This window comes from Oxyura jamaicensis, chromosome 5, assembly GCF_011077185.1.
Source record: "Oxyura jamaicensis isolate SHBP4307 breed ruddy duck chromosome 5, BPBGC_Ojam_1.0, whole genome shotgun sequence".
NCBI lineage: Eukaryota > Metazoa > Chordata > Aves > Anseriformes > Anatidae > Oxyura > Oxyura jamaicensis.
This window is the reverse complement of record NC_048897.1, coordinates 18,793,563-18,818,498: the sequence shown is the minus strand read 5'-3', so window position 1 is coordinate 18,818,498 and position 24,936 is coordinate 18,793,563. Positions and strand designations below refer to the sequence as shown.

General features: G+C 41.9%; 1 protein-coding gene across 6 annotated transcripts in view; it reads right to left on the bottom strand.

Annotated features, from left to right (window-relative positions):
* The window catches only part of SMOC1 (SPARC related modular calcium binding 1), a 125,046-nt gene that overhangs the window by 68,625 nt on the left and 31,485 nt on the right, over positions 1-24,936 (bottom strand). For 5 of the 6 annotated variants that reach the window (XM_035328923.1, XM_035328924.1, XM_035328926.1 and 2 more), the window contains exons 2-4: positions 17,604-17,775; positions 10,602-10,714; positions 1,420-1,519 (exon numbers count right to left, since the gene is read on the bottom strand). In XM_035328923.1, coding sequence (XP_035184814.1) covers positions 1,420-1,519; positions 10,602-10,714; positions 17,604-17,775 — 385 coding nt within the window. Of the gene's footprint in view, positions 1-1,419; positions 1,520-10,601; positions 10,715-17,603; positions 17,776-22,079; positions 22,260-24,936 lie in introns of those variants that run through there. The other variant, XM_035328929.1, reaches the window with a different exon arrangement.

Here is a 24,936-nt window from a genome sequence, read left to right as displayed (position 1 = left end):
AGGCTTTATTGCTTACGTACTTTCACTCGCAGATCTGTTCATCACAGGTCTACTGCTGAATTACAAGTAGGAAGCACATATACAGTATTAGTTGTCATAGGCTAACATCTGCATGTCCCACAAAACGCAATGACTCTAGGTTCTTGGTAAGACAATTTTATAAACAGCTCAAGATTAAGTGAACAAATCAGCAAAACATCCTCTAAAAATGCCCTCACAAAAATATATTTAGTGAACGATGGAAGAAAGTCATGCTCTAAGGCTTAAGCCAAATTACTGTAGCATTTTACCTTAAACAAAAATAGGATATTAACCTTATTTTCTTTCCGTGTACCTGTAAAGCACTAAGCATCCCCTCAAGCTACAGTATTTGATTCACTAGTCCCCAGACAGCTCCCCGACTTAACTTGAATCCTCATGCAAGTCACTACATTTACTTATTACCACAACACACCCTAAAGCAAAGAGGATGTGAACAAAGAGAGAAGGATATATAAAAAAAAAAAAAAAAAAAGTAAAAAAAAAAAAAAGTTTGACTGTTGCCATGTTCCCAATCTAACAGGCAAACACAGCAAGGTGTGAGAGCAGCAGTGCATCAAATACCTTTGGGGTGCGGATTGCAAAGCATGATGCCAGAGGCAGCAGTCCCTACATGGCATTACTTAACACATTAGACAATTCTATTCTCACCATCTTTTCTTTTGGGGAGGCAGGTGGACATGATCTTAGTGTTGCCCTTGAATTCTCTCAAACAGCACAGAACAGCTTCCCATCCCTTCCTGGGCCTGGTGTGCTGCTGCTGCCACAGCAGTTCTGCTCACTGCAGCTCATAAAGCTAAGGCCATATGAAAATCTAGAGCCCTCCTCCAGCCCCATCCCATCTGAGCCATAGGATGCTGTATTTGACTGCAGGGAGAAACACTTCAGTTTACTTTAAGTACAGAAGATGATGATTTGGGAAGCTTAAATGCTGCTCTGACAGCCTCTGAAGGCTGACAGCCTCTGAAGGCAATAAGATTCTATGACCCAACCAAATTCAGCCTGAGAACCATTTCTTTAAAATGCTGCACATGGAAAGCAGTTATCCCATCTGTTATGGGGATTCTTGGGTTGGTGTACATATCAGTACTGTGGCTTTTGCCTTGGCTACCACAAGCCATGGTTCCACTCTGGTACTTGAGTGTTTTTTCCTCAGTGAGCCTTGCACCCTAGCTGCCAGGTGAAAATGCCACAGCCCACGCTTCCTTGCAGGTTCCAAAAGCCAGCAAACAAACAGGGAGATACACGCAGCAACTGCAGCTTTAAATTGGGTAAACTGGCCAAGTCACCTGAAAAGATTAAGCACTCCGAATTGGACATGTCCTCCCCATGCCCCTTCAGTTACCAAATAGGTGTTTGTTGAAGCCACTCCCACAGTACCTGAACATACAGGAGTTTTGTTCTGTACAGAAGAACCGCTAATAGGCTTGCCATCAGGTGTCACACACCAGCAGTATCCCGTGTAGGTATGGCACTGCACCTGTTTGATAAAACAAAGAGCAGGCATTTCATTTCTCACTCTGTCACCCAGCACTACTGTTATAGTCCAGCACCTTAATGGAAGTCCCAACCCAGAAGCATCCCAAAGAAATGCTTCAGAGCAAGGAGATCACATAGAAGAGTATATTTGATTTTGGTGGACGTGTTTTTTGACAAAAACTTTCTCCTTCCACCTCCCTCCCCAAAGAAAGGTTATTTCTCCTACTCCAGCTCCTTTAGCTGCAATTCAGGAGGCGAAGGAAGTTACAGATACCCAGCTGAGAACACTTCAGTTTGGGTATGCAGCAGTCATGTCTCAGCTCATTCCACCCTTTGCTAAATCCTGTTTACTATTCACCATTAAATAATTTCTCCTCAGAGTCCCACTGCATCCCAGCTGCAAAGTGGCAAGGCCACCTCAGCCCATTTCCACAGCCACTGCTGGAGAACAGTGGTCTGTGGGCGTTGCAAGAGCATTTTGTTAAGTAAACACAGCTAGAAAAATGCAACACTTGATTTGTTATGTTAACAAACCTTCTCCAGATAGATTTGAGCTCTCTCCTGTTACTAAGTCAGCTCCAGCAGCAGGAGCAAGATGCTTGCTCTTTGTGTATTGACAAGGACTTAGGAGCATTTGATGAAGTCTGTAATGAGCCAGAAGGTGCGCAGCATAAGATTCTATTTGCTCACTCTTAAAGCTCTGCATCTGAACTTAATGTCTAGAATTGCCCGGTTCTTTCCATCGCTATGGAAGGACACCAGAATAACTTGTTTGGATGTGGACCTCCAAAGTGAGAAGCAATAAATCCTGATCTAGCAGACTGATCTTAGTGATGTCTATGCAGGTACTAGTCCAGTGGCAGTATAGTTTCATCCAGCTTAATAAATCTACTTGCAGCTTTTGCCTCAGCTTTCACAGAATGATCAGCACTTGGATGAATTCAGGATGTCTTCTGACTTCCCTTGAGACAAAAGTAAATAATCATCAGAGAGGGATGCTATCAGTTTCCAAAATCCTTCTCAGCAAATGCACTTTCAGTTGTGGCTGTGTCTGCACATCAGTAATACCAGCACCTTGAAATGGTATGGAAATGCCTACACTATTAACAGGCTAGAGGTGGCTCCATCATACACTTCTGATGAAAGCCAGGACGTGAAATCATTTCAGAAACTGCTTTTTTATTTCACTTTCAGACTGAATTTGGTCTATTCTCTGTTTTTCCAAGGAAGTCCTCTGAAGCAGATTTCCCATTCTAGTCCTCTCCCCACTGGGGGCCACTGGGGTGTTTGTACCATTCCCTCTCTTCAGGACCTTTCACAACTAGAGCAGTTATTCCCCCTTGCTGACAGCTGGCTTTGATTCCCCAAGGTAGCAGTTTGCTCAGAGACTTAATGATGGTCTTTTAAAAAGGCTTTAAGTATCACATAAAACATGATCTAAGAGCAATTATAACACAGTACCACGTGTTTATCTTGGATTTTACTAAAGCGCAAAGCAATCATTTTGCCGCAAGCAAACACACGGTTAGCAGCCAAAATCAACAACAATCTCATGTACCCACATTATTATAGTCACTGTCACTGCTATCTGCACACTTTTTTTTATTCTCTTAATATACCACGAAATTGATTGCAAATTACTCAAAAGTGCTGTGAATATAATTAGCAATAATCAAGTTGCAAAATATTTCTTATTGCTCAGTCTAATCAATGGCACATTCAAGACGTAATAGAAAAACTTGTGGTTTTTTGTGTGTGTTTAGTGTTTATCTTTGCTTATTGCACACGCTACTGCGTGTGCCAATGGCACAAGAAGCTGTCTTTACACCTGAACATTAACTGTAAAAATCTTACCCAGAGATGAAGTCAAATTCCAGGATAGTGTTCCAGATTTGTAGGGCAAGACCATTCCATGTTACATTACAGAAAAAAAAAAAAAAAAAAAAAAAAAAAAGCATTTGTCTGTATTTGGACCACTTTTTCAGAATACTACTATTTGGACTCAAATATTTTCCAACAAAAATATGTCTTTTAAATACTTCTTTCTGCAGTAGCTGCAGTAGTAAAAAAAAATACCCAGCATTAAAAAAAAAAAAAAAAAAAAAAAAAAAAAAACAGGTGTTAGTAACTTGAAAGTTATTTAGCCAAACCTTCAGAAAATAGCAAAGTTGATGGCAGAGGAGTCCAAAATATGTATTGGAAATTGAGGATACCTAAAAGCACATTAAGCAACTCATCCCGATGGAGAGCTACCAGTTATATGCCACTCATTTAAACACAATACATTGATAAAGGCAAAGTAATTTCTTGAATAATTAAACTAAGCAAGTCTGATCTCTGAACTGGTATCTCACGGCACCTTTCCCACCCAGCCATGAAAACAAAACCAAAAAAAAAAAAAAAAAAAAAAAAACAAAAAAAAAAACAACAGCAATCTCAGATTGACAGCATTTTCACACCAACCACATGTGCTACTGTGGCACCAAAGGGCCTCCCTACTACTGATAATACTAGTCATAAAATCTCAGCCCTTATCCTTTCATTCCTAAAAAAGGACAACTACCCATGAAGAACAGACAGTTCAGAAACCTCCCAAAAATCGCTGCAGTTGACTTTCCTGCATATCTTCATGTTTGATAGATGCTACCTTTCACCATGGTACCTGACCAGGTCTTTCTATATTTAGGTGGTGTAACAATATTGGTCTATAGACTATAGAGAATTTGTAGTTTAAAGGCTGGAGGAAAAAAAGAAATGGGTATACTTTTTATCAGTTACCCAGAACTGCTACAGCTTTGAAAAATGTAAAGGTAATAGCTGATCTAGAACCATATCTAAGTGATGTGTGTAAACAAAATAGACACTAAATTGTGAACATATTCCAGAGCTCCTGTAGTAAGGAATATTGGAAATCCAATTTTTTGTTGTTGTTTTTAAGTTTTTCACATGACGTTAGGCTTGAGTCTTTGTTTCTAACTCCCATTTGATCTTCTGCCTGAAACTCAACCTCAATGTAATCCCACTCCCACAGCACAGTATTTTTCAATAATCAGAAGAGTAATAGTGGCACCTGTTTACTGCACCGATCTTACCTTCAGCTACTGAGTTTCTTATTTGCATTTATCAAAATGCATTTGTAAAGAAGAGTTTCATTTTTTTTCCTCTCATTAGCCTTCTAAAACTGACTAAGCTTTGACACACACACAGAGAAAAAGACTTTATTAATTCTATATACAAAATAAACTCGAGTGCTAACCAAGCTCTAGGTAACAAAACACTCATTACTGCAGGGAAGGCTCATTACAAGCCTAGCTTGACATCACAAATTTACGTACACCTGTCCAACAGCTGAACATTTTAAGTTACATAACATGGAATCAGAAATAAAACCTACTGATCATTCGAGGTCTTTCAGATTCCTTATTAACAGCAACACTTTCCAAAAAAAAACAAATCAAACTGCAGTTTAAAGCCCTGCAAGCACCCGCATCCCTGATTATGCAGGAGGATCCTCTTTCTGTATTTCTGGAGTGAGAGATATTACATCTCAACTGTGCCTCAACTGAAGGATGAGAAGTACGAGGGATGAGCCCAACTATGCTCTGCTGCCATTGCCCAAATAAAGAGTGTGGCAGCAGCTCCTTATTCCCCCGTGCCATTACCATGTGTGAAATCAAACAGCAGCTACCACACTAGCCACTGGTAGCATGAATAAACACCTGCCCTCATATTCATTACAGTATGAAAGCATTAAAACCATCATCACTGGCAGACTCCTCTGCCTCTTCATTCCCGAGGGAAAAGGCTGCTGCTGTTTGGGTTTCTTCAGCATCTCACCAGCAACGCCAGAATCAGATTCCCAAACAATCCAAAAACTCAACAGCAAGCTGCATTATCTCTTCACAACCATTTGAAAAGGGAAAACAAAGGGGTTGTTTCCAACATGGTTATTTATCCTTACACTAAGTGGTGGCACCTCTGCCCTGGTTTAAATATCTTGCTGTACTGCTTAGCCCCTGGACTGTGTCATCCTTTTCTGCCAGGGAGCAGGCAGCTGACTATCGCCAGGAGTCTGCCTTGCCTTTACTGACAATTATAGGGAACAATCAGCCTACAACTTAAGCTTCAGCTTCTTTGAGAATTGCAACTCCTTAAATCATTCTTGCCACTTTTTTCTGTTCACTGCTCAAATTTAATTCTTCCCAAATGATGTTGTGCAGACATATTCCCATATTCCCAACATGGTTTTATGCAGCAGCTGCCTTCCTAATGCCTATGCACTGCTCAAGAAGCACTTGTTCCATGGGAATTTCATTATTAATACGTAATCAGGGAAATCAGTGATTTGTGGCAAAAGCATCTCGGCCACGTCCAAGGGCATTCCCAACAGACACACACCGAACAGATATTACACAGCTCAGGAGAGGGATCCCCAGCTAAAATTACACGCACTGTTTCAGAAGCAAAAAGCGACCATTAACACTAAGGATGCATGATTTTTTATACTGTTGCTTTCTATAAGGATGTCCACTCTTGTTGTAAGAATCTTTTCCTTTACTCTCTTGACCAGTTCTTCCTTGAAGATATATATACATAATCTCCAAAGTTGCTACCTCCTTACTTATCCATGGGTTATTCTTAGGCCAATATACAAATGCAATACAAAACAAGAGCTGTAAGAAGAAAACAAGTGCATAAGTTGCATGCAAGTCTACAGAGCAGCACTCACTGAGACCTCTCCAACTAAAATCTTTTATAGAAAGGATCTCTTAATATTTTAAAATAAGCAGAGGTATCTACTAATTCCAGCTCAGATTCCTTATGAAGAAAGCTTCTTTCTTTCCAGACATATGATTAGATGTTGGAGTGCTCTGGAAGTTGTCTGATGACATAAAACTGGTCCAACAAAGACAGTTACTGACCCCATCATAAAACGACAGGTTTGCCTGATGTGCTCACAGCAGTCTTAGGCCTGCACCGTAACTGCACCAGCAGCTGCAATTTTGAGAGCCCTGAACTCAAAGAAACACTCCAAGTATGCTATTGCTCTCAGCCACGTGCATGCAGACTTGCAAGGAAAGGAAACCAAAGCTAAACAGTGGAAGGAGGTGGCAAAATAGCAAGACACCACAAAAAAGCCATAGAAGCTTACATCCCCAAAGCAGGGTTAAGATTATTCATGTTCATATTCATTTGTCTGCAACTGATTCTTGTTTAAAACCTCAGCAACCTTCTCTAAAAAAATTGCTTGGGGAAAAACTATGAAGAATGCAAGTCTCTCTCAGCCCATGGCAACAAGCCCAATGGCACTAGGCAGCAAAAGAAAGTGCACAGATTACCCAATAGAGCCTGTTGTTTATGAAGAACAGATCACAGCAGGTTAAGTGCAGCATGGAAAGGGAATGGCATTTATGCAAAATACAGCATAACAACAAAAAAGGAGAGAACCAGTCTTGGGAATAGAAACCGGTTTTAGTCTCGTCCAATTCTGCACAACAGTATGTGAGCTCGGTTTTGTAAAATTAATCAAATTACTCATATCAAACATTCTTATGTTGTGAATAACTCAAATTTTATCTGCATACTTATATTATTATTGGCTAACCGCAGAGAGCTTTTGTTATAGGAAGTAGCAGTCCTCTCACAGAGACTGAAACATAACGAAATGCCCCTAACTCCATTTTCCAGAGCAATCCACCAGGTCTGCCCCCATTACAGTCACCCCATAGTGCCTGCAATGCCACCACCTCTTCCATGCTACATTTAGATGTATAAGCAGTGCTAAAATGGAGTTTGATAAGATCTTTGCAACACACAAACTCCCAAAATAAGGGAAGCTGCAGACATGGTGCATACAACAGTTATGAAAACTAAGGAACAGACAGGTGCCTGCTCCCTTTCATGCAGCACACACAAAACCCTTTATAAGTAGCCCTGCCTAGGAAAATTGGACATCCAAGCAGTAGAATTGGTGGCAACACTTCTTCTCTGTTTAGATTTTGCAATCTATCAAAAGAGGCAGTTTATAGGACTTATGACACACAGGATATTTTTAACAGGTTCAATGTGATCAAGGTCAAGCAGGTTCTTTGAACATACTGTTACCTCTACCAAAAATTGTTTCCAAACTATTTTTGAATAATTTGAATTAAATAAGTTAAACAAAACTATGAATTAAATAAACCCCAGATATTTTGAAGTCTGATGGTGATGTGGGCCTGAACACCTACTATGTATGCATCTACAAAGAAGAGGTTCAGCTCAAGATCTGTGTGCAGTAACAAGATATCTAATATTCTGTGTACATGCACACATCCTCCTTTTCTCTCTGAATTTTTCTTATTGAAAAAATATTTTAGGTAAAAAAGTTACATGGCAGGGATTAAATTGTTGAAAAAAAATCCCTGGCCAACTCTGAAATAGCTGCACCTGAGTTGATTCTTGCTGAGACAGGGATCCAGAGTTGAAGACCATGGTGGATATTCCTCCAAGAGTCATCATTGTGAGATGCTGCTGTGTTCTAGACTTTCCAACTGAGATTTTGGAGTTCAGATGGAACTACTCACTGGGTATTGAAGCAGAATAAACTAATAACTGCACAGATCTGACTTCTGCAAGGCCTCGGGCATGTTATGAACTGGCCTACACAGCTCCTCTGCAGAGCAGAACCTGGGGGTGCCAACTCTCTGCAAAAGAAATGCAGTATCCAAACCACCTCCACCAAACCAGATCTATTTGCGAGCTGCTGGAAGCAAAAACTGTTTATACTGTTTACCAAAATTCTACAATTTATTCATGCTTTTAAAATCAAATTAAATTAATTTGAACCAGAAGCTAAAAGAAATATTTGTCTCAAGTGCAGATTAAAACCATTTAACTTCCTTGGCCATTGTTTTTCATTCACATCTTCAGCAGGGACAATGACCTTAAGTGCTGCAATACAACTGATGAAGCTAGTTCCTGAGGTATGTGGAACACAGGGCATTATGATCCAAGGAATGATGTGAATTTCAGTTAATGCCAGTTACAAAGGGATCAGAGGCTTCCTTCCACATGCCAGGTAAAACAAAAGCATTTTAGTATTCAGAGATAGAACTAAATGGAGGAAGAATGTGAAATATCGCTTGGCCGCCAGCTCAGAATACATGATTTTTGTAAGCAGTTTCATGCTGCTTCTCCACTGAAAACACTGGCAACCCACAGTGCCCAGGGAATGTGCAGAAAAGAGGCCCAGCAACTGCTCCACAACCCAGACACCAGTACCAAACTACCAGATAAACCTGTCTGAAATAAAGCTTTATCAGCTGCACTCTTATTCCAGCTTATTAAAGTAAAAAAAAAAAAAAAAAAAAAAAAACACTACTTTACTCTCCAAGAGGCTGATGGACAGCTGACAGGCAATGAAAACTCAGCTTTCCTTCCCCCTTTCTTCTTGAGCCGTGAAGTTCAGCATGGAACAATTACCTGGCCACTGTGCTAGGTTTTATGAATATTCCATTCCAGTGCCAACATAACCTGAGCAGCTCTGCACAAAATCAAATTTCAACAATTGAGTCTGTAGTTAGATTGCAAAAAACTGCAGCTACATCTCTTACCTCACCTCCCCAAGATGGTCCACACTGCACACATATGATGCTGCTCCAAAGGAGAAGCATGCAAAGCTGGCAAGATGGATTAAACTTTTCCCACTTCACCGTGAAAAAAAAAAAAAAAAAAAAAAAAACACTCCCACTTATCAGATAATGGAAGGGTAAGGCTGAGGGGGAATACAGATTTTTGGTGGGTTATCATAAAAAAAAAATCTTTCCTCTCCTTTTCCCCGAGGCATTGCAAAGTGTTTGAACCAGCCCCAAAGCTTTTTGACTCATCTGTTTGAAGCCAATATTGATTCTATTTTGGATTTTTTTTAACCTTCAAAAGAATTTGCAAACAACAAGTAATGAATTCTCAGAGTTCTCTGGGGCACAAGATATCTAGAACAGTGCTAGATATAGGGAAGCTAAAGCACAAGCGTTACATAATTTACCCAAGTTCACAAAGCAAACGTCACCAGGGATGCAGAATTTGGGCTTCTGAGATCTGTGCCAAACTAAGGAGACATCATCCCTCTCCTACCTCCCAGGGAACAGCACGTGAACCTTTTTTAACATCTAGTTCAGTCAGCACTGGAACACTACTCAATACACTGGTCGTATCAGAGACGAGCATCACTGTTCATTTCTACCCTGCCTGGGCAATGACTCATCACCATGGCATGAGGGTTGGAAGAGATGATCTTTAAGGACTTCCCAACCCAAACCATTCTATGGTTAGCAGACTACTCTTCCTCTCAAAATCTCCTTCATGAGTGCTTGCCTTTTGTCACAACTTCAACTTCTTTGGAAGCCCAGTTCAACTACTTGTAAAGGATGCTCGGTGGCCAGGACTGACTAGTAATTTTGTACCAGTATTGAAGGCCAACCATAAGCTAGCTTTGCTACACCTGCCTGGCACAACTGCTCTCAACAGAAGCGACATCATGAAACAGTCAGCTAACCCAGCACTTCTTATAGTTCCAGGAAATAAATACGGAAGAATCAAACCCCCAAACAACTCTCATCCCCTCTCTTCCAGACCCCCAAACCACAACCAAGCCAAGTACAGGAAACAAGACTCTGTCACTAACAAGTGCCGTGCAGAGGGAAGATGCTCAATAGGACACTTTTTTTTTTTTTCTCTGGGATAAATGAAGCGGAGGTAAAAACAGAGGAACCATGGTCCACCTTGTTCTGTGTGAGCCTCAATGCCCTTTTCAGCTCATCTTTGGAGAAAACTTGACCTCTCCTTCAATGTCCAGCACAGAAAATTTGTTTTTCCTACACTGGAGGTGGATGCCATTACATATGTATGTGCCTTACGGTACATATGGTGACTGAATCAAACTTTGTAGTTGGTTAACCAAGTCCTCAGCTTTCAACACCTTCACCTCAGTAACTGAGTTGGACTGTGTACCCAGACTGCCATCCTCGCTTGGCTCACGCCTTATCAGTGACTTCATTGCAGCCTCTGGAAGCCTGGCCAAAGGAAGCCAGTAGGAATTTTACCTGCGTGAATGACCCATCCTCATTGCATTCTGGGATGAAGACCGCTTCCTGGGGCTTCTTTGCCTGTTCCAGTGCTTGAGCTCTCTCTAATCGACACTTGCTTTGGCCAGCATCTGCAAAGAGAGAAACAAACCCCATTCAGATTGCAAATAACTATTTGGCATCTTCAAAAAATACCAGATGCACCATGCAGCTGAGGAAAAAAAACAGTAATAATAATAATACAGGGCATCAACAACCTTTACCTGTACATTTAAAAGGCAGCTGTGGAATTATCTATGACGAGCTAGACAACTTTGACCCAGTTAACAAAGAACTGCCTGATTTCTTTAGGCGATACTATTTATGATCATCCAAGAGCTCTGGAAGCTTCTTCCAAGCTAGAGAACAATATTCACACATTGAAAAGTCTTCCTGGAGGAAGCTGTGTTTGTGCTAGTATTAACAGCCTGAAACTGGATGGCTAAAGCATAAGCCAAGTAATTTAGGCCCAGAAGCAAGCAATGTGGAAACAGGGATGGCTCCAGCAAAACTTTTCTGAGCAATTCTCCCAGTTAGATGCCAAAAACAACAAGTCACCCTACTAAAGACATGCCATTGCCCATGCTTTATTGAAACCCACCTTCTACCTCCAGTCCCAGCACTTACAGCTAGGAGCCTATTATACTTCCTCATATCGGTTCCTTTGCCACAAAGAAGAAACATTGCTCTACAAGCAGAGCTTGAAGGGGTTAAGAGCTCAGTTCTGCACTTATTCCAAATGAGGGTTGCATGTAGCATGACCGTAACCCCTTCCAGGGCCAGCTCACTGTTACAGGGCATAGACCCAGATAAGTCTAACGCTGATGGGTCAAAGAAAAGACTTCTGCCCTGCAGAGACACAGACTGACTTGCTGTTTGCATATAAAAACATGTCCAATATTCAGTCTAGAATGAAGAACAGCAAATATCTGCATCCACAGGACTGACACAGGGAGTAGCACCCCATTCCTTTCCACATGAATCCACCAACTGAATTATTTTCAGTGCAAAAGCTGGAAAATGTGATCATCAGATCTTTCAGCAGCACCACAGAGAATAATCAGGGTTGAACTGGTTAAGAATTGGTAAAGAAAAAAAATTCTGCTGGATCCCTGAAGAGCCCAAACTCTGCTTCAGAAATCACTTGAACTTCAGTAACAGGATCCTTAATAGCAGCACTGAATTCAAAAGCCAGGCTGGGTTCCCAGGTCAACTGACTTTGCATTTGATAGCTATAGAAGCAATTTATATCTAAGCACAAATAGATGTAGAAACAAATCACAACGCTATGAATAGTTTTGATAGAAACAGACAAGAGCATTCAAGATGACAGCTTTACACAATCGATGATACAAGAGACTAAGTTTCAGGTTTGATAACACTGAAACATTACCCATGTCCACGTTAAACGTATCACACTAACATGGTCCCCAAGAAGTATTTCACAAGTTTTCTGAAATTATGGAAATCAATCCCTGCTGTTGGGGAAAAAATGTCATTATTTGCAGCAATACCATTCAGCACATGTACCTGTAGCTTAAGCACTGGGTTACAAAGCAAGAGTGCCTGCATCAGTTCTGCCACTGACATGCTGAGCGATGACCAGTCCATTACCCCCCTCCCTATGACCTCGTGTCCCTGCTGATCCTACATAACTTGCATTTAGCTTGTAACTTGTTTGCACAATGCCCTTTGTACATGGGGATTTGATCTCAGGTGGACCTAAACCCGTACAAAGACTGAGATTATTAGAGAGTAGAAAGACTTTCTTGACATAAAGTTACACTGAATTTAGGGAAACTTTTTTTTTTTTCTGATTTCATTAGCCTTGAGACTAAAGAGACAACTAAGTAGAAAAAAAAAAATCTGCCCAGATCATGCAGATTTGAGCACAGAAGAGGAGCATGTGAGAAAACCAGAGCTGCAAATACGTCACACGCTCACAATTAAATGGTGTTTCCTAGTCTCCGTGTGAGAATACAGGACTGCAGACAAGCATACCTAGATTCCCTCCTGAGTGTGATGCACGAGTGTAAAGCACACGGCACCTATGTCAGTGCTGGTGCGCTCACCGCTCCTGTGCAGCTGTACCTACATCACTGAAACTGGACGCTTCACCATAGCGGCAGGAGCAAACGCTTTTTGGTATCCCTGTAGCACAAAGATGTTGGGAGTCTAGGCAGAAGGAAATCTAACTCAGATTTTTGTCCAGTTTGCCTAATGCATTCAAAATCAAGCCCTTACTATGAGATGATACAAACATGCTATCTACACTAAGGTGAGGGTGCCCTTCCTGGCAAATTTAACTGGTCTTTATGGGTCAGACTACCTGCTGTCACCCTGTAGACCACGTTGTGTAGCACACCACTGATACAACAGAAAATTTAAGAGCTCATCATTGCGGCGACATCCTCTTTCATATCTCAATCCTTCACTAAAGTGGGGTCACTTCCAGAAATTGCTGCTGACACGCAGAGAAGATGGACAATTTCTCTCCTGTTCACGAACACTCAGCACTAATTACTTCTCCCATCCTCCCTCATTGATTTCCAAAGGTCATGCCAGTCCTCTTACAGCCTCCACTTGGAACCAACATCCACACTGCACTGGCTGGAGAGGTGCATGCATGCTGCTATCTTTTTCGTCTGTCGTTTCACGGTTCCAGTAAAAACAGTGCCTTTAATATCAACATCTACCAGTTTGTTTTTAAAAGGACTGTCAATCCTTCTCTTCCTCGCTCCGCAGGCTGGTATTTTTATAATGTTTACATCAACATGTGATTTCAGTTGGATGACTTCACCTTGCTATTTTTGCTTTGTTAATTAGAAAATATAAAACATTACATAAGTGCCAAGCATTAAAGAGTAGCTGTCAAATGGCTCACCCCAAATGTAAGATGCATTACAAATTTTACTAAAGCCTGATGCTTTTCTGAGGTTCACATACCCTGTTCTGCATTCTGATTAACTGAGTGTTTCAGCACTTTTTCTATTTTCTTAAAAATGTTCTCAGAAGAATCAAACACCAAGCTTCTAAAAACAGAATGGCATTAATACAGCCCAGTTTCACAGTCCAGACAGACTAAAGATGGCCTTCTTCCCCTAAATAAGGTGAAAAAACATACGAGGATGCCATTTTTAAATGCAGAGCTGTCTAATAATTTTTACTTTAAATATTTTAAACTTAGGACAGATTCACTGCAGCTCAGAATGCTGCCTTTTAAAGAAAAATCATTCTCAAACTGGTAGCTGGCAACCATGAACTGAACTACACGTGACGTTTCTGACATCTGGGGCCTAATCTGCAGAATACAGGTGCACATAGCTTTGGATTTTGCAATGAAGTTGGCTAGTTACCACGGTTGATCTTATCCATGAACCGTTTATTCAAACGAGACCACCATGTCCCTCATAATATACACAGTGTGCTCATGAATAGGCCCCAAGAATTCAAGCATCCTCTCTTCAACAGGTAGAGGCAGTTCTGACACCACACAGCATCCTGGTATAAAGAACCAGCTATCCTAATAATACAACACAGAACATCTACAGACCACTAGCAGCAAGCCACAAAGATCTTTCTATTTAGTTTTAATTCTACTTTGTTTTTTATCAAAAGCTCAATGGCAAAAATTGATCTAAACCCAGCTTTTGAACTATTTGCAGTTGCACTAGGTAACTCTCTCACATACAGGCCAGACCCCGTCAGGCATGAAGCAGTCCAGCTACACTGAAATCTGCAGATTCATATCCTTTTACTCCAGCCAATGATCTGTGTCTTTCCATAAGAGACGAGAATGGAAGCTGAGCCAACTACAAAAACGTGCCCATCTGTCCCACATGCTGTCGATCATTCTCCACCCTCCCAGTTGTTTTCCACTTCACTCCGGTCCTACACCTGGAATATCCAGCCTCTTTCCTTCCATGCTGACATACTTTCCTGCTTCTTTGACACCACTGCTGCTCCCGAGTTCCTTAACTTATTTGGAGCATATCTACAAACATGCCAAAATTTGCAAAGAGATTGAAAGCCTCGTTTCAGATTTTGACAATCTGCCACCAAGGAAGACCTCACTTTTTTCTCCCTTGACTAGGGAAAAAGTTCAAAGGCAAAATACATGAATCTGACAAGTGAACTAAAAACGATGAGTGGGTTAAGCACCTCATTTCCCTTACAATGAGAACAGTAGGTACAGGAGGAAAGTTACCTTCAAAGAATCCATCACTAGTCAGAATGAGACCTTCCTTTCTAGCACATTAGCCAAAAGTTGTATTCATGCAGGTGTCCCAGAAATGTGGGCTGAAGACTCCTGTTACAACTCTCACCAGTAACCTACAGACAGGCTCATTCTGCATAGGGACTTGTAATTGCAGAACAAGCTTTGTACCACCACTTTTTAAACCAATCACTGTAAATCTAAGAGTTTTCCCTTTAGGACACACTCCACCTCTTTTTTTTTTTTCTTTTTAATTAAATAGGCCAAGCAAGTTCCTAGAAACTAACCAGTTAACACAGAACTTAAGTGTTTTTTAAGGCACAGATATCCAATATAACCTAAAACATTGTACAGTATTGACAGCTTGCCAAGACTCATTTAACAAGTATTTGTCCTACATCCCTGCGAAGTTTTGAGGCAGAATTCTGTGATTTAACGTAAGATCTTAAGATGCCAGCTGACAAAAGATCCAGGCACAAGTGCTTGGCTGTGTATTTTACACATTTTACACGTCTGGAACTATTCTCTGGAATCTCAGCGAGGCTCCATTTCTCACAGGTGCCATAGCTTGATCATTTAAAGCTAGTCCTCATCTGTAACCCTTTGTGATGTGTGTGCATAAGGGTTAGGAGAGTTTGGGATAATTTAGTACTGGAGAATTTTCATTGAAAAGCACGTGAGGAAGCTAGCAGCAGCAAGAGCTGAGTAAGAGTTATAGTTCTCACAGGGCTGGCAAGATTTCATCTTTAAAGGTCCTTAGCTTCTTGAGAGAGAGCAGAAAGCTGAACTGAATCAAAAAGGTTCTGTTCTCACTATGGAAACCATTCTGCTTGCCTTAGCACGGCACAGTTCAAGCTATCAGCGCATGAAATTGGAAACCTAAAGTAATCTGGGGTACAGGGCCATGCCTTGCTATCCACAATAGACTTCCTCTTTTCCTTATTTTAGTTACTAGATTTTTTCTTTCCCCCCTTGGAGAGGGAAGTACAAGTTTAAAGCACTAATTTCACAAGGGTACAGGATCTACCAGGATGGTCCCTGGGATCCTTTCCAGTTCCATGGGAGTTCCCCTGTAGAGCATCTTTGTCATGCAGAAGGAATGAAAGCCGTTCAGCATAAACCCAGTGGCAGAAGATGCTCAGACACTGCTGGTGGTACCCACCCCCCTTTGTGAGAGTACAAAATATAGACCTGTAGTTAGACACACCTGGTCTTGCCACTGTCTACATTTGCCAAGAGCAATTATCCCTATGCACAACTAGAAGTCATATTCCCAGCGTGACTAGAAAAACAAAAGAACTTTTCCAAAACAGCACACACAGAAATTACCAGCAAAATTAAAGTTGAATATGATAGTTAAAAGAATATTTCTACTTCCCAAGGATTCACTGGACCGTTAGACAGTGGCTTAAAAGCAAGACTTGCAGTTGTTGGACTTTGCCAGGTCATTAGTGCTGTACAGTTAACACAGGGTAAGGGGAAAAAGGAAAGGGAACACAAGCATTTCCAGCTAAATATTTCAGTTGTCTGAGCGTGCAAAAAGGAAAAGTATACTTTATCTGTACTTAGGAAAAAAAATCCTTCAGTTATTTCTTTGGGAGTCTTTTGACTGTACAGTTTTGCAATCAACATTTTCTCCATTTCCAAAAACAGACGCTTTTGCACACGAGCTGTAACACATTACAAATCTCACAATTTAAGCAACTGAACAGTGCCAGTTTGTGTGCCAATATCAGCCATGGAATTGGGGTGGGTTGTTTTTGTTGTTTTTATTTAAACCACTCTGCTATAGGAGAAAAGCTACCATAAAGCAGCTCAGCAGTGGCAAGAATAAACATACAAGGAAGCTTTCTTCCAAGCCATTTAAAACATAGCAACATTTGCTGTCATGCTCATAATTCACCTAAACTATAACATTTGTCAATACATTGAAAAAAAGATTTCCAGTTTAGAACAAGCAATTCTGACAGTAATTTAAAAATACGTTTTTGTAGTAGAAAAACAAAACCTTTCATAAACAATTTAGACTTAAACATATGCCTATTTATCCTTCCACAGGGATTTTAATGAGTTTCTTCTGTCACTTTAACCAATTGCTAAAAACATCTGTGCCATCTGCCCTAAGCCAATTGTGCTCCCAGAAAATGCACTTGACAATTTTTCACTTCACTGCAGAAGCAAACTATTTGTGTGACAAGACACAAATATTCCTAATATTAAAAAAAGTTGCAACTTCAACTTTAGGGTATGCTGAAGAAAAGGTGAACTGAGAGAAAGACAATGTTCTTACTTCTAAGTAAACGTGTAACAGTGGAGAAGCAAAACAGAGGCCATGTAAAGACTTGCACACATTCTGTGCTCAGCACAGAAAGGCTGTCTGGTCTTTTTTCAGATAGACTCACCTAATGTGCCTGCATGTTCTTCCCTGCTGCACATTCCTACCACTCAAAGGTATCTCAACTTCTCATTGATGAAGGCAACAAGGAAGATCTTCACGATTTGATTGTGCGTTTCCATTAAGCCAGCCCCTTCTGCTCTATAGACACGCATTCGGGCCCCCCTTTTTTTTTCTGGCATCTCTGGCTCCTTTGCCTTCTTTCATTCATAATTCTGTTGGTTCCTGCTCCTACCACCTACACCATACTCATATTAATGCATAATTTAAATCAGACTACTCACAGAGCATCATACTAAACACAAGAAACTAGTCTGGTGGTCGGAAGGGCTCCCACCCCTCCTCTCAAAGGTGTTTGAAATCCACCTACCTTTGCACCGGCCCCGATGTGTCACGCTCAAGCTCGCTTCCCGGCACTTGGCTCTCTGGTAGTCGCACATGGACTCGTACGTCCTGCCATCAGAGGCACACAGGGGCTTGGACTGGGACCTGGAGCAATGCAGGTTACACTGAGGGTCTCTGTCACGGTCGCTTATTAAAAACTGAAGGAAAGAAGTGAAGAAAGGAAGGAGGGAAAGTGGGAGAAAAAAAAAAGGGGTTTGTTTAATTTCCCAAAACACAGCACAGCATATTTTGTTTTTATGATAATAGCAATGTGCTCTGTAATGCAGTTTAAGCTGCCTACCAAAGCTGACTTTGCCTGAAGGGAACTTAAAATGAAACACTTATATCTTTTAAAGAAAATAACGGTCTTTACCATTCCATTTTCTTTAACAGAAGGGAAACATTACTCACTCTGCCTCACCTCTGAAAACACAAATTGTGCAAAGCCAAACAAAACCCACACGGGAAGGGCAATACTGAGTCACATCAGCCCAGTGTACCCAGCGCCCCACCACAAACAGGATCTGGTCCTAGACAATGTTCGTTAGAGGTGCAAGGAACTCATCACCAAGGATGGAAGAACCCAGATAACCTATCAAGATTGGCCCTGGTAGTTGAACCACGGATGTGGCCAGCTTTATATGACCAGTTATTTGTTTTTTAAAGCATTACTTATATTGTCTGTGGATACCACCAGCAACAGTATACCTACACGTTCCCAAGGCCACATTTTGCTCCTTCCCAATGTCATCCTGCCAAGCTGATAATTGCATCCATGCATCCCAGAACGTCACTGCACACCATGTGAAAAACTACTTCCCTTCAGAAAGTTTGGTTTTGTTGTCTTTCTGAATGCCTCTTCTTCTGAGCATTCAGTTCGGATGCAGCCTGTTGTTCTGGCACTCCTTTCCTGGCAGTCCCTCAGTTCCTTGCTCAGATGTCCTCCATACCATGATCACTGCCGTTTCCCTTTGCTGAAGTCACCTTGGCTTCTGCCTTATCTTTTGGAGATGCTGAAGCTCGCAGTGCACATATGGGTGAGTCCCCACCTTCTGCCAGCCTGTTCCCTGCAAAGCCCAACGCATGGTGGGACTTCCCTGTTGCGCCCTCAGGTGCACCCTGAGCTGCCTACAGCGATACCCAGGTCTCTTTCCCAGGTCTGTGCTGAGGACCCTGATTATCAGTCCTCTTTCCATCCCTGCAGAGTTTCAACGGGACATTATAGTAGCAGCCTTTTTCAGTGCCTTACTTAGTGATTTGACAGGCAGACCCTTAATTATTCTCCAAACTCAACTACCTGCTCGCAGGAAGATTTCATGGGACTCCTGAAACGAGTCCCAAGAGGATTAACCAAGGAACAGGAACGGGAAGTTAAACCAGCACTGCACTTCCCCTTCCCAAGCTCCATCTCTGGAGCCTCTGGTGAGCCCGAGGGAATCAGAGCTGCTCTCCAGCACGCTGCTACCCCAGCTTGCTGTCAAAGCACTTACGAGCTCAGCAGTTCGGGGCTGGCTGGCAAGGGGGCACCGACTGACACCCTGCCTGCATGCACACAGCCACGGCTCTCTGAGTGTGTTGATAGCTGGATGCCTTACAGGGAAGTGTGAGTCACTGCCATAATCACCTTGGTCTCACAGTTGCCTACAAAGCTGTCTGCTCCCTGCTTTGAGGTTAAAGCTGTTGAAAAAAACATTGCCTCAAGCCTGCTTTGGGTTGGTTTTTAACCATTCCAGCAACGTGCATCGCAGAAATTTGTTTTTTGACATTTGTAAAAAAAAAAAAATTCTTCATCCCTCCCCCCCAATTAAGCAAGATGAAAAACAATTGAGAAGTTGAATATTTTCGTATGAAAACACATTACCTTCTGTACTGCTGAGTCTTTTGAAAACTTGTGCATTACTAAAAACCCTATTTAAACATGATAGCTGGGAAAAGCAAGCAAGGTCTGCACTTGTTTTAATTCAGGTGGGGCAAACTTTTTTTAAAAAAAAAAATCTCATCTGTCAGAGACTTGCCAAAATTTGTAACAGCAAAGTTTTTAAAATGTTTTTGTTCCTTTTCTGCAACACTTTCTATAACCTGGCAACACCTGTTCCAAATGGGAAATTGGAAAATTTAAACCTGAAGGCAATTTTAAATGGTTTATAGAGACCTGGACTAGACTATAAAAACACCGTAAAGTTCAACCAGATTTTTGCCCAGTTCTTGTCAGGGGCTGGACTACCACAAGTCAGCCTGGAATTGTGCTCTGGGTACAGCCACGTCTTTCTGCAGCCCCCAGGGTGCAGTGACTGTAAACACGCACCAAAAAGCAGCAGGCTGATGATGCTGAAGCTTCCTCCCAATGTGCAGTGTCAGACTCTTTCTCAAGACTTGAAGGCTTTTCAGCTGTCCGTATAAACAGACTTTAAAGCAGTACTGACAGAATTGTATGGTACACACACACTGGTTAAACACTCAGTTAAACATCGAAGCCATTCTGCTTCAGAAGGAACAGACGTGTTTGCATTTACCACAACTTTGAGGACTTGAGATAACAGCACCAAGTAGTTTTTGCAAAGTCCTTGTGTCAGAAACCAAGTTCCACATATCAGAGATCTCCAGAAAAGCACCAAAAAACCAGAATATTAATTTCCATCAAACCATGCTGCAAACATATTGAAAACTCAGTGAGTATCACACAGGCTCACCTAAGCCTTCTGTCGCCTGCACCAAACTACTCGCCAAAGAGCTGTAAGGGACAGGGCAGCCCCCACTCCCCGAGGGGGCATACGTGAGGAATATAAAGCCGCTTACAGGCAGCCCATACAAATGAGCTAAAGCCAACACTATGGAGCAGCTTTCCATGGGTGCCTCCTTACAGAGGGATGGGAAGGAACAGCTCGACATTGATTAATTATGAGGGCCTGAGGAAACATGCAGCGTGCCCCAGTGCAGTCTCTATGAAGTTCTTGCCTACCCAAATGAAGCCAAGAATCACTCTATAAGAAAAAATAAAAGAAATATCAAAGCCTTTTTAGCATTTGTAATTTGGATTACAGCAGGGATCCCACACAGCGTTAGGTGCTTTCCAGGCACTGAAGATGCCACACCTGCCTTGCCAAAAAAGTTTATGGTTTACGTAGTTGCACAAGATGGTGCTTGTTTTGTTCGACTAGATTTTAATTGTAAAAGTTTGCATTAATTTCCAGAAGGATCCAGGATCGTGCCTGTCTGATCAGGATCCTCTTCATGTGATCAGCCAGCACTGCCAGGAAGATTGCATCTCCTGGAGACATTACCGCAGGGCTTCAAAAACTCCCCCTTGCAGGACACCTGCTTCACCATGGCTCAGAGCCCTTGCCTTTGGCTTGGCAGCCCTGGCAGCTTTCAGGTAATAAAACGACAGTTCTTTGTCCACCAGTTCTGCTTCTGTCACGTGAACACTGCTAATCATTACCACATCCCATCCTCAGTTAATTAAGGTACTAGTTTGTCTCAAGCGTTCATCCCTTCCTGCCCTGCACACAACATTTTCTTTCCTGCATTCTGCCCCTCTGAGAGCAGGACAACTGCGCTCCTTTGTTAGCAGCCTCAGCCACGAACAGAGGAAAAACACTGGATGAATGCTGAAATAGGTCTGCCCACCTGGGGAGGGAAACAAGTGAGAGAGCAAGGAGAGCAATCAAATCTATCATAGTCACAGCTAGGACTACAATTCAAAAGTTACTTGTTCCCAGTTCTTTCCTGGTTCTTCATCCACATTTCAAGCAGGTTGGCCTTTTTTTTTTTTTTTTCCCAAGTAGCACACCCCTGCACCAGGAGAGCCCCTCAGTTGCTGCAGGAGGCACTGCTGAGACAGGCAGATGTGCACGGTGTGCCCCAACACCTGGCCACTGGCCCTCAGACATCACCAATGCAGTCCTGTGAATCTCAGGTCCCTTCAAAGAGCAGTGAGATGAGGTACTTAGCGTATATCCTAACTGCCTCGGGACTTCCACACAAACAGGTTTTGCAAACAACAGAATCAACATGTGTGGAGGTGTGCTTGGTGCTGGACTCACCATGTGAACAGTTCTGCATGCAGAGAAGTTACCCTGCGAACCGGTGTGTGGCACCAGCTGCACAAATCCTCATCTAGAAAAAAGAGGGAAATAACTATCTTCTCTGAGATTTCTTGAAGCCTCTTCTTGATACCTGTGCTCTCATTTTCTTCAGAACATACTACATCCAAAAGAATGGGACTGGAGAGGGTGTCACAGGGTTACCAGTCATTTTCCCTTCATGGGAGAAGACCTATTAAAAGCAGAACCAAAAAACAACAACAAAAAAAGAACTGACAGGAAGAACCTGTTTACCAGGGAAATGTTAAAACTGACCATGTTACAAATAGTATTTCTTAAACTTAGACTCTATACTAAAATAAGCAGAAGTAACACTAGAATTATGCACCAATATTTGTAGTTTTGTAGCATTCACTTACACTAAGGGAACCTGCAGTTCCCACACCAATCAGTCTGAGAGTCCCTCCCCTAAAGAGCTTCCAGTTCAGTACAGCTCTCAGAGCATCTTTTTATGTCAAATGCAGTATCTGTATAAAGGTATAAACCTCCTCCTTCAGCAAATACATTTACACAGGTGCTTGCGGAAACCACTTCCCAAACTACTTTCTGCTTCTTCAGACTTGAAAAGAAAAAGGAAAGATAAGAGGTCAAAATAAAGTTAACTTTGCCAACAAAGCATATCTGTTCTTTTTCTCCACACCTCAACACCACTGCTGACAAACAACAAACACTGATTAAAGGGTTTTTAATGCCTGTGAAGGAAAGCAGACTCCCTGCAGCTGCACAGCAGCTGGGAACACTTGTGTTATTTAGCGGAGAAAGGTCTGACCCCACAAGTGAAAATGAGCTTGGTGGTCAGTCATTCTATTCACCATCTGGGTACATTATAAGCACAAACAGAGCAGCTCAGCCCTTTGTGATGGGGGTGACGAGAAATGGCCATAGCATTGCGGTGTCAGAGCAAAGTGCTTTAGCAAAGCTTCAGGGAAAAGAGGGAGCAAGGGACACAAGTGACGTGAATGTGAGAAACTGGAAGCCTCTTATGAAACAAATCTAAAGGACAAGGGTCCACTGCAGATCAAAACTGAAGTGCCCCAGCTGTTTAGCAACTTTGCTTCAGATTAGTGCAGGCTGCTGGATAGAAAAAATAGGTAGGGGAGAGAGAGAGAGGAAACAGCAAGTGCGATGGCCTATTCCAGCTTTGCCAGACTTCAAGTTTAAAGACCCCCAGAACATACTTTTGGAAAAAGTGATCAATTGAGGCATGCTCACACCGCTCAGGGCACCCACCCATTTGTCTAAGCAATCAGACTGGCCTGTCTCAAGTCCTTCCCAGAGACTTCCCCAGGAAAACCATGCCATTTTATACACTAGAAGAGACTACAAAGTTCTGGACATTTTTATTGCCGTTGGAAAGTATCATTTCGCATTTCCTAGTTTCAACCTTACAGATTTATGCCTTGGTTTCAGGCTCCCAGCTGGTGCAACCAGCCTTACTGGAGGCAGAGCTGGAGCCGAGTCCCTGTGTTAATCGCAGGGAGGCTCAGCCCCGTGGCAGGCTGCCTGCAGGGCCCAAGCACCTCAGCCACGGGTTGGGAGCTCAGCCAGGTTTCCTGCCATGGAACCAGCAGCCCAGCAGTCCTCCAAGGTGTCAATGATCATGCTCTAAGCCAGAGACTCAAAGCATTTGGCTTCTAGAAAGAGAGAGAGAAAGTCTGAAAGCCTTAGAAACTCTGGCAGAGAGAGGCCCATTGTGGCTTGCAGGTAGACACCAGCGAGCCAGAACCACCACAGCTCCCATCAGCTCTGACCAGGGCCTTCAGCCTCAGAACCCATCTGGTGGGGGAAAAATAAAAAGTTTTCAAAGGCAACTCCCTGAGAAGCCAGTTGCATAATGGGTATTGTAAAAAAATAAAAAATTAAATTAAATAAATAAATAAATAAAAGGCCTCAGCTCCTTCCTCAGGCAGAAGGGACTTACGAGAAGGACACTGCAATACTTATATTCCTTGAGTCATCCCACCTGCAAAGCTTAGAGTCTAGCCTAAGCTAAAGCACCACTTATGTTTCAACCCCAAGCCCCCAGCTGTGCAAACAAGAATAGGTTCAAAGCACACAGCCTGTGCTTGAGGATGGTGAAGGCTGGGCAAACATGCGGGATCACACCACAAAGCAGACAAACTCGGTATGTATTTGTATGAGTTAAATTCAAGGCTTTTTTTTCCCCCCTTACAGGCTAGAAGCCTTGTTTTTCTACAGCAATCCCCCCCCCCCGGGGCCCCCAGTCATTATTTTATGCAAGCCTCTACAAGTGGTCAAGCATTGTGCTTCATCTGCTAGAAGGCTCCTAGCTAGGGAAATAATACTGTGTTTTGGGGAATCAGCTTGGAAGAAAACACGATAAAGAGGCTGTACTCTGCTTTTGGAAGATAAGGTACTAGGGCCAACGAAATTTTCTAAGACAATATCTCAAGAGCTCACATACAAATAGTTAAGTAGAAAAGCCTTAGATTTTGAACCGTAACAGAGAATCTCTGCTGTTTTTTTTATTGGGTAGTTTTTCATTTTGGTGTTTTTTTTTTGTTTGTTTTTTTTTGTTTGTTTGTTTGTTTTTTGTTTGTTTGGTTTTTTTGGGGGGGGGACGACGACTGTTAGTGTTAGGTCAGAGGTTGGACTTGATGATCTTGAGGTCTCTTCCAACCTAGAAATTCTGTGATTCTTCTTCCACAGAATTTTTACCCACATGCCTGTATCACTTTTTAAGTTCCTTTACTTTTTTAAACATCTAGTTTGTTGAAGCACATTGTACCACAAATCAGAATGCTCATCAACTGAACAGTGGAGGAAAAATCTTGAGAACACAAAATAGAAATTTCTGCTCAAATCTATTTCTAACATGACTTCTAAGCCTTAGTAGTAAGTTTGGCAATATTAAGGTAGAGACTGATTTAATTCCTTTGAAATAACATTACTTCAGCTTCTGTCAAAGCTCACTCTCCCAGTCAGATTATTCTTGCAGCCAAGAGGACATGCAAGCCTAGAACAAATTTAAGATTAAATTTAATTTGTCAAACACATTGACAAGAGAAGGTATGTTTAACTTGGACTGTTTCTTCTCATTAACTCTGCTACTATATATATATATATATGTTGAACCAGATAGAAAATCCAGATGTTTGCATAGTCAAGAAATGCATTTCTTGTCCCAAAGGAAACAATGGCAAAACTTCCATTGACATAAAGGTGGAATCTTGTCTTTAATAAATTGTATTGTTC